The sequence below is a fragment of the Oncorhynchus masou genome, chromosome 18 (assembly GCF_036934945.1).
Source record: "Oncorhynchus masou masou isolate Uvic2021 chromosome 18, UVic_Omas_1.1, whole genome shotgun sequence".
Lineage (NCBI taxonomy): Eukaryota > Metazoa > Chordata > Actinopteri > Salmoniformes > Salmonidae > Oncorhynchus > Oncorhynchus masou.
Window position 1 is genome coordinate 44,206,847 of NC_088229.1, and position 16,943 is coordinate 44,223,789.

The 16,943-nt window shown below is 40.5% G+C and overlaps 1 protein-coding gene and 1 long non-coding RNA gene across 4 annotated transcripts; both read left to right on the plus strand.

Moving 5' to 3' along the window:
• The first annotated feature begins 610 nt into the window (after positions 1 to 610).
• LOC135503702 (uncharacterized) lies at positions 611 to 2,209 on the plus strand. 3 transcript variants are annotated; one of them, XM_064921850.1, is made up of 8 exons: positions 612 to 752; positions 1,043 to 1,113; positions 1,201 to 1,377; positions 1,468 to 1,529; positions 1,612 to 1,698; positions 1,786 to 1,827; positions 1,896 to 2,069; positions 2,148 to 2,209. In XM_064921850.1, the coding sequence occupies exons 1-8, from the start codon at positions 643 to 645 to the stop codon at positions 2,181 to 2,183; spliced, it is 759 nt and encodes a 252-aa protein (XP_064777922.1). In that variant the 5' UTR covers positions 612 to 642; the 3' UTR covers positions 2,184 to 2,209. The 3 variants fall into 3 exon arrangements, with proteins under 3 accessions (XP_064777921.1, XP_064777922.1, XP_064777923.1); XM_064921849.1 differs by having other exon boundaries at positions 611 to 752; positions 1,896 to 2,158; XM_064921851.1 differs by lacking the exon at positions 1,786 to 1,827 and having other exon boundaries at positions 1,896 to 2,158.
• Positions 2,210 to 2,791: 582 nt separating this feature from the next.
• LOC135503703 (uncharacterized) lies at positions 2,792 to 4,079 on the plus strand. Its single transcript, XR_010449989.1, has 4 exons — positions 2,792 to 2,833; positions 2,903 to 3,016; positions 3,113 to 3,212; positions 3,307 to 4,079. It is a non-coding gene; the product is annotated as an uncharacterized LOC135503703 (long non-coding RNA).
• Positions 4,080 to 16,943: the final 12,864 nt, after the last annotated feature.

Sequence of the window (16,943 nt, forward strand, 5' to 3'; positions counted from 1 at the left end):
CTGCAGCAAAGCAACCCTACAACATGATGCTACAAGTGTACATTTCTCCAAAAAGTACGATCTTTGTCCCCATGTGCAGTAGCAATCCGTAGTCTGGCTTTTTTATAGTGGTTTTGGAGCAGTGGCTTCTTCCTTGCTGAGCAGCCTTTCAGGTTGTCAGGATTTGGCCAGGGTTGTTCCGGGTTTTGGTCAGTAGATGTCCCCATTGTGCTTTTTGTCCCTATGTTTTTCCCTTGATCCCCATTATTATTTGCACCTGTGTCTCGTTTCCCCTGATTGTATTTAAACCCTTTGTTTCCCTCAGTTCTGTGCTCTGTGTTTGTATGTTAGCACCCTGCCCTAGTGTTCTGTGTGCTCTTGTCGATTCCAGGGGCCTGTTGCACAAAAGTAGAATTAAGACATCCGGGATAAATGACTCAGCTGAGCTCAATGAAGCCAAAACATGTGCGTCCAGGCTTAATTGGTTGCACAAAGACCAAGCCAGGATGAGCAGACACGGATTCATTAAGCCAGGTGAAACCAATCCTGGATAGGTGCGCGCTCACGGCTCACTCAAATAGACCCCGCCACAGATCACAGATTAGCTGATTTACCATGGCAACTAGAGCCGCGTACTTTTCCCCGTCGGAAGCACAAATCCTCATGGAGGCATACGAGGAGGTAAAAGATATAATTAAGAAGAAAGGCAACACCGCCACAGTGATAAAGCAAAGAGAAAAAGCGTGGCAAAGTATTGCAGACCGCCTGAATGCGTAAGTAGTGCACAATTACACACTCACCGCTCCGCTGAAACATCACAATTACAATTCAAATATTTAATTCACATCTCCAAAAATGTAGTTGTACTGTAATTATGAAACGGTTAAATATTTAATTGAAATGCACTGCAGATATGAGTGAAATTGTGTAAAGTAACTCCATCACACTGTATAAAGCTATGATACATTTTTTGATATTTTTACTGAAAACAAGACAAAAATACCAAGTATTTTTTTGCAGTGTGTGTGTGTGTGTGTGTGTGTGTGTGTGTGTGTGTGTGTAGATTAAACATGAACGGGCCAAAACGGACATGGCAGCAGGTCAAAATCAAATACAAGAACATTCTGCAGAATGGTATGGTCCCTGACTAATATTTAACAAAGCACAAGCATATATTGTACCCAGAAGGTGCCTGCTCACACATTGTCTGTACTGTTTTAGCAGTGAAAAAGAATACCCACAGACAAGGCACGGGTGGTGGGTCACCAAAGGCTGACCTTACCCCAGCAGAGGACATGGCCTTGGAGCTAAATAAAGGCAGGCCCGTCTTAGAGGGGATCCCTGGGGGGAAAGAGACGAGCATAGGTTCCTCCCAAGATGCCACCCGCTTCATTCAAGGTATGTCCTTCCATCTCTACATGGGATACAACCACATTCATATTGAATCAATTTGGACTGTCTGACTTTGGTTTACCTATTGCCTTGCAGTGTCTGGCAGCACTGTGTTCCTGTTAGAGCCACCAGCACAAGCACCAGACGATGCTGATCCAGTGAGTACTCCATCAAAGGCATACTGTAGGCCTGGCATGTCTTGTCTACTAGCTTCAATATGAATCCGATTAAATGTGATAGGGTGAAGGCCCCAGTGCAGCAGCAACAGCACATGATGGAGACGATGATGAGGAGGAGACCATCTCTCTGGATTCCAGAAGGCATGAGGTATCATGTTAAGACTGTGAAAGTACTATTTACTCTACAATGGTGAGGAGTCCTCATCAAAATCAAAAAATCTAATTTATTTTACAGGACCCAGATGCTATACAGTGGGAAAACCAGCCTGGCAACATAGTGCGTATTAATAAAAGGACACCACATCCTGCCAAATTCCAGCTGCGCTAATTGTATTGTGTTCACAGAGCTCACAAGCTATCAGAAAGTTGTATGGCAACCACCTCCGGCGCCAAATAGAACTGGCAGACATAGACATTCAGTACAAGAAGAAAAAGATGGAAAATCTTGCACTGGAGTCCGAAATAAAAAAGAGGACAATTAGGAAACTGGACCTTGAAATAAAAAAACTTGAGAGGGAGGTGAGATATGCCTTCAATGTACACTGTATGCTAACTGTAACACAAATGTATTAATCATTATTTTTCTTTCCTCCCCAGCTCCAAGAAGATGACACAGCTCAAAATAAAAATTAGGTATATTCTCGTAAAGTCAAGTGAGCCATGACATAAGAGCTCTTATTGTGAGCACACAGGACGGTGGCATCTTTCTAAGGTTTTTTATTTTCCCAGCAATCAGTACAACCAAGTCATCGTTATAAGGCATTGCCCTCTTTTGCCCACCCCCCAGCACCAGGTGTGGCCACTAGCCTATATGAAGGCCCAAAATTGTGTGTTCCTTTCTGCTCTGACAATGGCATGCCCATTCGTGCGAGATGTGGTGGATGAAGAAGCACTTGTTCTGAGGAGAGCCTTCAGGCGAGAAAGGGTCTTCAGGGACCGGTTGGACCCACTGGCCTTCCCTGATGACCATCTATATGAAAGATACAGGTTTTCTGCAGATGGCATCAGGTATCTATGCAGACTACTGGGTCCCAGGATTAAGCACCGCACTGCACGGAGCCATGCACTGAGTGTGGAGCAAATGGTTTGTGTGGCCTTGCGCTTTTTTGCTAGTGGAGCCTTCCTGTACTCAGTGGGGGATGCAGAACAGCTGAACAAGGCCACAATTTGCCGCACAATAAGGAGTGTGTGTCTGGCTATCAAAGCATTAGCAGATGTCTTCTGTGGCCAGGGAAGGAGATGAAGACTCTGTGACATCAAAGAGGAGTTCTATAGGATTGCAGGTAAGAGGATCTACAAATTACAGGACAACTGTTAACACATAGTAGGATACTCATTACTTTGTGTGACAGGTTTCCCCAATGTCATTGGTGCAGTGGACTGCACACACAAGGATAAAAGCCCCCTCAGGTGCCCATGAGGCCGATTTTGTGAATAGGAAATCCTTTCACAGCATTAATGTTCAGGTGAACATAACTTTTTGATATTGTCCATTGACGAACACTCTGCATTGCCAGTGATGTGCATTGATTGGTGTAATATTCCTCATCTTGTGATTTCAGATGGTCTGCAATGCTGACTGTGATCAGCAATGTTGTGGCAAAATGGCCTGGCTCAGTCCATGACTCCAGAATCTTTCGGGCCTCTGAAATCTATCACAAGGTAAGCCACACAACCCCTATTTATAACCATCATGGCTGTGTCAAGAATATCACTGTGTTTATGAGGTAGTAATGATGAGATTTTGTGTTGACAGGTGAATTCTCTGGTGTGTTGCTGGGAGACAGGGGGTATGGCTGCCAGCCTTTTCTCCTGACACCTTTCACAGACCCCCAGGAAGCACAGCAGGCCTACAACCATGCCCATGCCAGGACCAGGGCCAGAGTTGAAATGACCTTTGGCCTCCTGAAGGCACGCTTTCACTGCCTTCACAAATTAAGGGTCAGCCCTGTTAGGGCATGTGATATTACTGTGGCTTGTGCTGTCCTCCACAATGTGGCCTGCCTGAGGAAGGAGAGGGCCCCCAGAGTGCCACCAGCCATGGACTGGGACAATCCGGCAATCTTCCCTGATGACGACAGTGGTCGGCTGCTGAGGGACCAATATGTGTTGAATTATTTTAGTTAGTATGTGTGCTTTCAATTTTGGTTAAATATGTCCTGCGGTGGCAGAGGAATTTGGGTTTTTTTGGGTTCGTTTTTTGACGAATTTGGCCTCTTATGATGTTTGTGCGGTATACTGTGTGTAATACAAGGCTGCAGGGAGGCTACTGCATCCATTCATTTGTCTGTTCAGTTGATGTGTATGGATTTGTCCTGCATTTATTTTAGTGTGCAGACATGCAGGGTGTGTTATATACAGACCTTTGAATGTGTATATCATTTTGTATAATATGCTTGGATTCTGTGCTTTCCATCTTGTAGAGTCACTGTGACTTCAGTTTCGAAAGGAGCTGATGGTTTACCTGCTTTGTTTTGTCCTTATTCAATAAAGGAACATAATGTTACACATTGTGTTTTTATATTCATATGGAATGTGTATTTGTTTATATGACAGAGTACTAGGGCCACACTGAAGAAAAAGGATAAAGTCATACATTTATGAGGCTGGTTCTTTCTGCAGAAAAGCTACATATTGTTTTTACAGTTTTGATACTTATGACAATGTGATACTTAATATTCTGGCACATCAGCATGTCTTTGTTTATGAAACCATACTGAAGTACAATTTCACGAAATGCCCCACATCTGTCATTTTAACAACTGTCCTCCTTTAAAACAACTGGTTACAATATTATGACTTGTTTTTTTCCCCTCTGTGGCCCTAATATTCTATCAATTTATATATAGCCTTATAGTCTATGGGAAACTGTAAATTATCTAATGATAGCAACATCTAAAAATCATTTTTTATCCAAAATCATTGAAATTAATGATCACAAACGTTTAAATAATAACAGTGGGTCTAGTTATGTGATAACAATGTATAGTGAGCAGTGAAATAACTATTGGTTTCCATTTGTGGTGACTGCTGACTGACATTAGGGATGAGATTAAATAGATCCTGGAATTTAGCCTGGTCTGGAGCAGGCTAGCTCCACAGAATAAATCTCCATGGTAATTTATACCATAACATATCCTCCTGCCCCCTATCCATCTTTAGTGCAACCGGATTACGGATCAATTGAGCCAGGATCACCAAGATATCCTGGCTTAATCCCTTATCTTAGTTTTGTGCAACAGGCCCCAGGTGAAGTTCTTGTGGTATTCTGTTTTTTGTTTTTGTTTATTTTTGGTGAGTTTCTTTTGAGGTCTTTTTGTGTTTTTCCTACCACCTTTTGGATTTGCCATTTTTTGTATTTTAGGACTTTTTCTTTATTAAATACACTGTCTTAAGTACTGCTGTGTCTGCCTCATCTTCTGGGTTCTGCTGTCTATTCGTGGCTCAGTTGGTTAAGTGACTGTTTCTCACTCCGGAGACCCAGGTTCGAAACCGGGTCCTGACACAGGTTATGTCGGTATAGGATTCGTTTCACTGTGGATATAGATACTTTTGTACCCGTTCTTCCAGCATCTTCACAAGGTTCTTTGCTGTTGATCTGGGATTGATTTGTACTTTTCGCCCCAAAGTACGTTCATCTCTAGGAGACAGAACGCGTCTCTTTCCTGAGTGGTATGAAGGCTGCGTGGTCCCATGCTGTTTATACTTGTGTACTATTGTTTGTACAGATGAATGTGGTACCTTCAGGCGTTTGGAAATTGCTCCCAAGGATGAGCCAGACTTGTTGAGGTCAACAATTTTTTTTCTGAGGTTTTGGCTGATTTCTTTTGATTTTCCCATGATGTCAAGCAAAGAGGCACTGAGTTTGAAGGTAGGCCTTCAAATACATCCACAGGTACACCTCCAATTGACTCAAATGATGTCAATTTGCCTATCAGAAGCTTCTAAAGCCATGACATCATTTTCTGGAATTGTCCAAGCTGTTTAATGGCACAGTCAACATAGTGTATGTAAACTTCTGACCCACTGGATTTGTGATACAGTGAATTATAAGTGAAATAATCTGTCTGTAAACAATTGTTGGAAAAATGTCTTATGTCATGCACAAAGTAGATGTCTTAACCGACTTGCCAAAACTATAGTTTGTTAACAAGAAATTTGTGGAGTGGTTGAAAAACAAGTGTTAAATACTCCAACCTAAGTGTATGTAAACTTCCAACCTCAACTGTATCTCTGCAGACCCTCCAGTTTTGATTTCTATTTGTCATATATTTTTTAACTGTGCTGTGATGTTTCGCAAAAGTTCAGAACCTATATACATTTTATGGACACAGTATATTTTACATTAGTTATCTTGTTTTTCAGCTCCCTTCAACCCCTCACATCTATCTCTGAACGCCTTCCAGTTTTGACTTCTATTTGCAATATATTTTATTTTTCAACTGTGCTGTGTTGTTTCACAAAAGTTCTGAACATTTTTGCTGTGTATTATTATATTATTGATCAGTTGACTCTGACTTTTCAGATCACCCAGCAGTGCTATTTGTAGAGTTAACTATCATTAACTAAGTAAATGTTATAATTCTTCAGCCATTACTGAATTTGCGACCAGAAACAAGCTACATATGGACAGTACCAAAACAAATTATATAAAGATTCTGTCTCTTTGCAGAAAAATATGCAGAGCTGGGATGGTTGTATCCACCATCTTTATAACATTCTGTTGGTTGCAATCATTTTGTATAATCATTTAAATTGAAAAATCTGTTTTGTGTATCAGTTCATCAACCATGTGCCATGGAATAGCTTTTGTATGACTGAAGCCTTGGAATATTTTTTGGTCATATAGTTAAAAAAAAACCGATAAACTATTGAAGTCGTTAGGAGTAGGCAGGGCCATAGGCAAATAGGTCAACTGGAATATGATTAAAGAGTTAATCAGGGTAATTTTTCCACAAATAGACAGGTATTTTCCTTTCATGGTAGCAAGATCTTATGTAATTTGGATAACATTTTATTAAAATGTATTGTAAAGAGATTATTTATTTTGGAATGTGAATACCGAGTATGTCTACTTCACCATCAGACCATTTTATAGGTAAACTACACAGTAATGTAAAAGTTCCAATACATAATATAATACAATTCGCTTGTAATCCAGAGACATTACAAAATATATCTAGATTCTCTGAGGCTAACCGCCACTCTTAACACCCGCCTGACTTGGTCACATTGCAGTCATGCGGATGCTTTAACATCCATTCTCATCCAAACAACAACCGAACAACAGGACTCTCATCCCTGCTGTGTGCTTTGCGTTGGAATGGTGGGGGAAAAATGTACGATTAAAGGGATTTAGCAAAGGAATAATTGACAAAGCACCTGGTTCTATCCCTGTGGTAATCTCCCTAAAACATGACCATAGCTCTCATGCAATAGCCCTGTCCTAAAATCATCTCTAATGCAAAAACCCATGATAACTGGTCATGACATAGACTAATTATAGTGTTGTTCATTATATATACAAAAGTATGTGGACACCCCCTCAAATGAGTGGATTCTGCTATTTCAGCCACACCCATTGCTTACAGATGTATAAAATCGAGCACACTGTCATGCAATCTTACAGTAGAATGGCCTTCCTGAAGAGTTCAGTGACTTTCAATGTGGCACCGTCACAGGATGCCACCTTTCTAACAAGTCAGTTGGTCAAATGTCGGCCTTGCTGGAGCTGCCCTGGTCAACTGTAAGTGCTGTTATTGTAAAGTGGAAACGTCTAGGAGCAACAATAGCTCAGCCGCAAACAAGCTCACAGAACGGGACTGCCAGGTGCTGATGCAAGTTGCTCGTAAAAATGGTCTGTCCTCGGTTGCAACATTCCCTATCGAGTTCCAAACTGCCTCTGGAAGCAACGTCGGCACAAGAGCAGTTCTTCGGGAGCTTCATGAAATGGGTTTCCATGGCCGAGTAGCTGCATACAAGTCTAAGATCACCATGCCAAGTGTCGGCTGGAGTGGTGTACAGTTCGCCGCCATTGGACTCTGGAGCAGTGGAAACGCATTCTCTGGCGCGATTAATCACTCTTCACCATCTGACAGTCCGACGGAGGTATCTGTGTTTGGCGGGTGTCAGGAGAACACTAACTGCCTCAGTGCAGAGTGCCATCTGTAATGTTTGGTGGAGGAGGAATAATAGTCTGGGGCTGTTTTCATTGTTCAGGCTAGGTCCCTTAGATCCAGTGAAGAGAAATCTTAACTCTACAGCATACAATGAGATTCTGTGCATCCAACTTTGTGGCAACAGTTTGGGGAAGGCCCTTTACTGTCTCAGCATGACAATGCCCCAGTGCACAAAGTGAGGTCCATACAGAAATGGTTAGTCAAGATCAGTGTGGAAGAACTTGACTGGCCTGCATAGAGCACTGCCCCCCCCCCCCCCGAACATCTCTGGGATGAATTAGAACGCCGACTGCGAGCCAGGCCTAATTGCCCAACATCAGTGCCTGACCTCACTAATGTGTTTGTGGCTGAATGGAAGCAAGTCCTTGCAGCAATGTTGCAACATCTAGTGGAAAGCCTTCCCAGAAGAGTGGAGGCTGTTTTCGCAACCCCATGTTAATGTCCATGATTTTGTAATGAGATGTTCAGCGAGCACATACTTTTGGTCATGTAGTGTAATCATGAGTCTGGTGCAGGGTACAGGTCCATAATTTAAAATGTACTGAGATCGTGTATTTATTGACCAACACTCTGTAGTCTGTGTTAGTTGTTGGGAAAGTGATGTGTTCGCCCTTGAGATTGGAGTGGTGATGCTTCTGATGCTTTGCATTATTCAAAGTGTGCATGCCTGCATGATGTCATGAAATCAGGCGCTCTCGTGTTCCATACTAAGCATTTGTGATGATGATGATGGGTTTCAAGAAGATGAAGGTGACAGATGATAATGAGGATGATTATAATTAGCCTCGACTTGATTTTGAGAAGACCATCACCATATCTGATTCATATTGAACAAAAACATAAAAGCAACATGCAATAATTTCTCAGATTTTACTGAGTTATAGTTCATATAAGGAAATCAGACTATTGAAACAAATTCATTAGGCCATAATCTATGGACTTCACTTGACCGGGAATACAGATATGCAGCTGTTGTGGCCTGGGGAATGTTGTCCCAATCCTCTTCAATGGCTGTGTGAAGTTGCTGGATATTGGCGGTACACGCTGTCGTACAAGTCAATCCAGAGCATCACAAACATGTTCAATAGGTGACATGTCTGGTGAGTATGCAGGCCATGAAAGAACTGGGACATTTTCAGCTTCCAGGAATTGTGTACAGATCCTTGCGACATGGGGCCATGCATTATCATTTGGTGATGATGGTGGATGAATGGCATGAAAATGGGCCTCAGGATCTCGTCATGGTATCTTTGAACATTGAAATTGAAATCTATAAAATGCAATTGTGTTCATTGTCCATAGCTTATGCCTGCCAATACCATAACTCCACTGCCACCATGGGGCACTCTGTTCACAACGTCGTCATGAGCAAACTGCTCGCACACAATGCCACACACGCGGTATGCGGTTGTGAGGCCGGTTGGACACACTGACAAATTCTCTAAAATGATGTTGTATGCGGATTATAGTAGAGAAATTAACATTAAATTATCTGGCAACAGCTCTGGTGGACATTCCTGCAGTCAGCATGCCAATTGCACGCTCCCTCAAAACTTGAGACATCTGTGGCATTGTGTTGTGTGACAAAACTTCGCATTTTATTGTCCCCAGCACAAGGTGCAGCTGTGTAATGATTATGCTGTTTAATCAGCTTCTTGATATGCCAAACCTGTCAGGAGGCTCACTGTTTTAAAGGTATCAGTGACCAACAGATCTGTATTCCCAGTCAAGTGAAATCCATAGATTCGGGCCCAATGAATATAATTCAATTTCCTCAGTAAAATTATTGAAATTGTTGTATGTTGCGTTTATATTGTTGTTCAGTATATTTTAGCTATTTCCACAACTGGAAATATGCCCACAGTATCTGACGGTGGCATGAAAGGGCTGGGTTTTGATGAATAAACAATTTGTGGGTGTGTCGATGCTTGGCTCTTCACTGGCCAATCAGTACATGCTCAATGGCTAAATATGTGGTTACTTCAAGTTGTGTAGTTACGGTCTTTTATGTATTACGTTGTCATGAACACCAATTTAAATGTCAGTTCGTTAAATAGCCTGCCCCATATTTGCTAAATATTTGTAACATGTTTGCAGCCGACATTATTCTACCTAAATCAAATCAAATCAAATGTATTTATATAGCCCTTTGTACATCAGCTGATATCTCAAAGTGCTGTACAGAAACCCAGCCTAAAACCCCAAACAGCAAGCAATGCAGGTGTAGAAGCACGGTGGCTAGGAAAAACTCCCTAGAAAGGCCAAAACCTAGGAAGAAACCTGGAGCGGAACCAGGCTATGTGGGGTGGCCAGTACTCTTCAAGCTGTGCCGGGTGGAGATTATAACAGAACATGGCCAAGATGTTCAAATGTTCATAAATGACCAGCATGGTCAAATAATAACAATTGTTGCCAATTGTTGCCCAATTGTCGCCTTTGCCGATCGCTCATTATCTTCAACCATCAGTGAATCTATCTTACCGAGGCCACAAAATGCATTGTTTTCTAACCACATCTGGATGGATCCATAACGAATTACCATGGGAATAAATATCACTGAATGACAAAAATATTGGAATAAAGTAGGCTAATGAAGGCAACAAATTGTTGCTTACTGGAACACCCAAAGTCATCCAATTATTATAATAGGATTTGAAGCAATAGCCTACCCGCTTGTGGTCAACTATTTCAGCACCGTTTCGCGCTGTTTGAGACAAGCAAGACTACTTAATAAACATATACATTTTAAAACAGTTTTTTTTATCGAATTAAAAAATATAGTTGTCCTATTGTAAAGTATAGCCTAAAGGCCAAAATGGGCAAACTTGCAATGTATTCAATGCTTAAAAAAACCACGCTTGTGAAAAACAAAATGCCTCCAGCTGTTCATCAGTACTGTAAATGAAAACAGAGAATAGGTAATGCATTCATGAATTAAATCGGTTAAGCCGACATGTTGCGATTAATCTGATGAATGTTCACATGGGCCTATTTATATAATGAATATGAAATCAGAGGGCAGAAATGATTAAATATTAAAGGATTAGACCTCTCACTAAAGATGTTAGTCATACAAAAGTTTACGAACTGGTTGGAGACTATAAGAGTACATGGCCATAAAGGCTAGATCATTTTTCAAGCTGTTTAAACATTCATAGATGACCAGCAGGGTCAAATAACATAAACAGTGGTTATAAAGCGTGCAACCGGTCAGAACCTTAGGAATACATGTCAGTTGGCTTTTCATAGCCGAGCATTCAGAGGTCAAGACAGAAAGTGTGTGTGCCTGCATGTGAGAGAGAAAGAGAGAGAGAGGATCAAATACACACACACACACACACACACACACACACACACACACACACACACACACACACACACACACACACACACACACACACACACACACACACACACACACACACACACACACACAGAGAGAGAGAGAGAGAAACGCGTGTTAATGAGTTCCGAGAGCCAATCTGTTATCCACCGATTCGTTTAATAAGCTTGGCTACTGTAGGTGTGAAAATCCCCCCTACTTGCAATGTATTCAACGCTTAAGTACTCTAAAGTTTTACAGAGTATCGTTTTTCTTGGAATATAATCAAATTAATTAAGATACATTTCTTAAAAATCAATCCCGTATACTGTTCTTACAAAAAAAGGTTTTCAATTCTCTAGTACAGCCAAAATGAAAAACTGTCAAATGCTTCTCAAAGATGCCCTCTGTTGGTCAAACTAGCACTAACTGCCATTAATGGCAATAATGTCTGACACTTAAATTACATGCCACAGAATTCTGCAAGGTGTGCTGCAGTATGATGCAACATTTGACAGAAGAACCACTGTAGGCCTAAGAGCTCTTTCCCAGGAGTCATGGATGTTTGTCCTAGACATTGAATATAGTTTATTAAATAGTATACACTAACCCTACAATAGGCCTAGTTATACATAGCCAATCTTTTTATTGGTTTCAACGTGGAAATATTTGAGCACTGCATGTTTGAGTCATGGCCAATTGGACATGGCTCAAACGTTATAACACGATTAGCCTATCATCGCCGTTGATATAGCCTGTTAGTGACTTTGCCACGTGACTAACTAAAGCCTTTGACACACTGCAGGCCTTACTACTGAGATCAGTTTTGTTTTTCAAATCTGTTTTGTACTATTGACTGTCCAAACAACAAGTTACAAGTGACCAAATCGGATTTGTGTGTTTAGACAGCAATCATTTGTTGACAAGGCTATGCTAGTTTTCATAGTAACACCGGGTGGGTGTGCATTGGTGTAGGCTGAGTGGTGGTGCTTGTGCTTCCCATAACTCAGAAGTTACTGTGTGTAGCAAGCCCTGCCATGGACATTTTCCAGTTGCTTTGAAAGTTCAAAATAATAAGGTAGGAACGCTTTTAAAGCATCAAGGAAAAGAAGATCCAACTTTCAAAATGAGTCCTCGCTCGGAAGCTTTCTAATTTGTTCATAAACAATTAACAAGCTCGTTAGCAACCACTTGAGGTTAGCTAGTTAGTGACCACTGCTAGCTAACAGTCTAAAAACCAATTGAGGCCAAATAAATCAGATTTGACTGTTCAGACACAAGTCACATGGCCTACAAAGGTGGTTTGAAATGTGACTTGAAATATCCCATTCCATGTGCTTTTTTGGTTGTTCAAACTGCTGGAAAAATAATTTGTATATGTGTTAACTTATATGCCTGATAAGACATACACAATTGAATACATGATTGTGGTGAATATCCTACAAAGATAGGAATTATGGGGTGTCTTGGTGTGAATATAATTCATGTGATGACTGCAATTTATCAAATAATTATCTACTATGTTTAAATCTTACTCAATTAAATGAATAATGTAACAATTAATCCATTGGTAATTTGGGGCACCACAGGAAAAGTTTATTTAATGAGTTACCATTTAACTCAAGAACATACAGTGGAAGTCGGAAGTTTACATACACTTGGGTTGGAGTCATTAAAACTTGTTTTTCAACTACTCCAAAATTTCTTGTTAACAAACTGTAGTTTTGTGCATGACAAGTAATTTTTCTAACAATTGTTTACAGACAGATTATTTCACTTATAATTCATTGTATCAAAATTCCAGTGGGTCAGAAGTTTACATACACTAAGTTGACGGTGCCTTTAAACAGCTTGGAAAATTCCAGAAAATGATGTCATGGCTTTAAAATCTTCTGATAGGCTAATTGACATAATTTGAGTTGTACCTGTGGATGTATTTCAAGGCCTACCTTCAAACTCAATGCCTCCTTGATTAATCATGGGGAAGTCAAAAGAAATCAGCCAAGACCTCAGAAACAAATTGTAGACCTCCATAAGTCTGGTTCATCCTTGGGAGAAATTTCCTGAAGGTACCTGTACAAACAATGGTACGCAAGTATAAACACCATGGGACCACACAGCCATAATAATTCTCAGGAAGGAGACAGTTCTGTCTCCTAGAAATGAACGTACTTTGCTGCGGAAAATGCAAATCAATCCCAGAGCAACAGCAAAGGACCTTGTGAAGATGCTGGAGGAAACGGGTACAAAAGTATCTATATCCACAGTAAAATGATTCCTATATCTACATAACCTGAAAGGCTGCTCAGCAAGGAAGAAGCCACTGCTCCAAAACCGCCATGGAAAAGCCAGACTACGGTTTGCAACTGCACATGGGGACAAATATGGTACTTTTTGGAGAAATGTCCTCTGGTCTGATGAAACAAAAATAGATCTGTTTGACCATAATTCCCATCATTATGTTTGGAGGACATCAGTCAAGTTAAAGCTTGGTCACAAATGGGTCTTCCAAATGGACAATGACCCCAAGCAAACTTCCAAAGTTGTGGCAAACGGTAAGGGACAATTATTCCTTAAGGTAAACCCTTAAGGGGGACGCTTAAGATATTTTATTCAACCGGACTCAGGTCTTGACACGTTGCTGAATAAAAGAGCAACATCTGAGGGAATGGCATCAAAAACAATTGCACACTCTTTAAGAGTTACAGGGATCTTGTAAAGTGATGAGAATTTCTCAAAAAACCAAGTAAAGAGAAATTATGCTTAAAAATGTAAGACTATGACAAGAAAACCTGCCGTATTCTCCCATGTATAGTGGTTCCTGCTTTAAAAGTTGCGAGCTTACACCACACGACTTAGCGGTAACCATCGTCACGGCTTCATTGCTCAAGACCACCACAAGGGGGAGTTAGAGCACTCATTATGCATTTGGGTCCCAAGGACCAATCATATCGAGTGGTTCCAATGACGAATTTGACCCGAGCCACCCCTCCCTGGTGACTTTCTTCAGCAAAGATGGCTGAAAAAACATTATGGTAGAAGCAAATTCAGTAATTATAACGTCATAACGAGTCAAGCAAAAAATGTACAATTGAGAGGAATATGTTATGTAATGTAGAGACAAGCGATTGTGTATATTTTTTGTCATAAAGTTAATTTACTCAAATCGCTATTTAGCAATTTATTTTCAGTCATATCCAATACCAGGTGTATCAAACTCCATTCTTTGAATGATGCTGTGTCTGCATGTATGTATTACAATTATACACTTCAACAGTGTTTACCACTCCTGCTCCTGGGACATCAATGATTACACATTGTAACTATGCAATAGTCTAGAAACATGATTAAATAAAGGCTGATTTGTAATTCATATATTCGGAATAAAAAACTACATCCTGCCAGCAAGACTTCGGCAGAAGTCGTGACAACAGATCGCCGATCGCTCATCATCTTCATGAATTTAAGCAAGTGATGTCTGTTAAATAATCAAGTTAGGCTTCTCCAAAAATAAATAATTCTAAATAACAAACTGACTTTATTTACAAATGAGTGAGAATGTCTCATCCCATGTTCAAGAATGGCCTTTTTCTTACTAAATGTTAAATGAAAACAAAATCTAAAAAATCTCATTACTTTTTAAACAAAGCAATTATTATTATTATTAATTAATTTAGAATTATATAAAAGCCCCTTAGATATTCTCAGATATTCTCACAGATCCTAACGGAAAATGCCACTTAGATAATAATTTAGAGTTCTCCAATCCTCTAAATGTAATTATTGGCGGAGAGTCACGTCATTGAAAAAAACACTTTTTAATATACTGTAGGCCTACCATAGGTGAAATGAGTGTTGAGTAATGTGCTGTTAAAAATGGAGTAGGTCTTATTTATGTAAAGAGCATATTGAAGTTATAGTACCACAAAACACTAGTCTCAATATCAACAGTGAATAGCCAACTTCGGGATGCTGGCCTTCTAGGCAGAGTTCATTTGTCCAGTGTTCTTTTGCCCATCTTCATCTTTTCTTCTTATTGGCCAGTCTGAGATATTGCTTTTTCTTTGCAACTATGCCTAGAAGGCCAGCATCCCGGATTTGCCACTTCACTGTTGAGGTTGAGGCTGGTGTTTTGGGGGTACTCTTTAATGAAGCTGACATTTGAGGACTTGTGTCTAGTTTGTGAAACAGACACCTCACTCTAATGTACTTGTCCTCTTGCTCAGTTGTGCACCGGGGCCTCCCACTCTTCTTTCTATTGTGTATACATTTCATTCTCAGCATCAACAAAACTCTATCCACTCTTGTAAATTGTGTCCAGGTGAGTTTGATGCAGCCACTAATTGACCACACCTGATCTTAATGAGTGCTTGTTTCATTTGAAATAGGGTCTGTTTGAATAGACTAAAATGAACTGATTTGTATGAGTAAAAAAACATGGCATGCTAGCCCCATTCTGTTGGCGCAATAGACTAATTCCATTGATAGAGAACAGAAGATTATCGGTTTGAATCTCACATATGCCGTGGCACAATAAAAATAAATGTATTTTCATGATTAATGCCTCAGAATTCATTTCCATGTGTCTTCTCTGTGTTTGGAGTGTTATTGGGACATTCTGTGAAAGTTTTAAGGAAGTAATTAAAAACCTCCCAGGAGCATCAATAAAACCTCCCAAAAAAATGTTCAAGGAACCAGAGTAAAACGTTTTTAGATCCTCCCTGCAACCTAAAAATAAACATTCCCAGAAGAGGCGAAATTTTCACTCCCGTTCTCAGAACTTTAAAAAAACGTTTCAGTTTTACCGATCAGGAAACATACGGCTTTCTTCCCAGAACTGATGGGACACCAAAAACATATGTTCCCACAACTTCCAAGGAACCAAAAGTGTTAGCTGGTGGTCTCTCTGCCACTGCCGTAATGTTCTCACTGTCAGAGGCTTTAGCTTTGCTGAATTCTCCTATCACAGCTCTACATCCATTTCTGGTGTGTGTGTCTGCCCCCGTTTTTTGGTGCACCCTCACCCCCGTTTCTAATATTGCAGCGAGACTGCCATTTAAAGCCTACTAGATTAAAACAACACAACAAAGCAAAAACAAACCACAATATTTCACTTCAGATTTGCTTGGAGAAAGTGGCAAATCCTATAATTTGTCACTTCGGGTCTTGTTTGGGGGTGTCTGTACCAAAGTGTTCTGCTCTGATGGATCAAAGAGATGCAGTCTTTGTGGCTATTCCAGTTGGTGGTGTGTTTTTGGCTTGTTGTTGACATGCTTATTGAGGTTCCTGTGCTGCCAGTGCCACACGCCAGATAAACATGACCATCATAGAACTAACATCATTATTGTCGGGGCTAGATTGCGTTGCAACAAGTTGATAGGAGTGTTAGTGTCTAGTGTTTCTAGGAGTTTCAACATTTTGGGTTCTGTTCATTCATTCGCCCTCCTCTACCCTGTAACTATTCCCCAGGTCGTTGCTGTAAATGAAAATGTGTTCTCAGTCAATTTACCTGGTAAAATGAGGGTAAAATCGAATGGCATAAAACAAACGGAAACCATGTGTTTGATGTATTTGATAGCATTCCAATAATTCCCTCCAGTCATTACCACAAGCCCGTCCTCTCCAATTAAGGTGACACCAACCTCTTGTGCAAGTAACACCGGTAGACTCACCTCACAGGAAGAGGATTGTGGTTTTAAGGGTTTGTAACTAGAACACAGTGTAAACATGAATTTAATTAGTCTTGATACTCCCCATCCCGGATCCGGGATCGTGAATAAAGCCTCAGGCTCATTAGCATAACGCAACGTTAACGATTTCTGAAAATCGCAAATAAAATGAAAATAATGCGCCTGCTCTCAAGCTTAGCCTTTTCTTAACAACACTGTCATC

What these genes read in the sequence shown, in the direction of transcription:
- LOC135503702 (XM_064921849.1), top strand. Translation starts at nt 643, where the DNA reads ATGGAGGCATACGAGGAGGTAAAAGATATAATTAAGAAGAAAGGCAAC. An exon ending in CACCAGACGATGCTGATCCA is followed by an intron (nt 1,530 to 1,611) that starts GTGAGTACTCCA and finishes TAAATGTGATAG; the next exon opens with GGTGAAGGCCCCAGTGCAGC. An exon ending in AAAACCAGCCTGGCAACATA is followed by an intron (nt 1,828 to 1,895) that starts GTGCGTATTAAT and finishes TTGTGTTCACAG; the next exon opens with AGCTCACAAGCTATCAGAAA.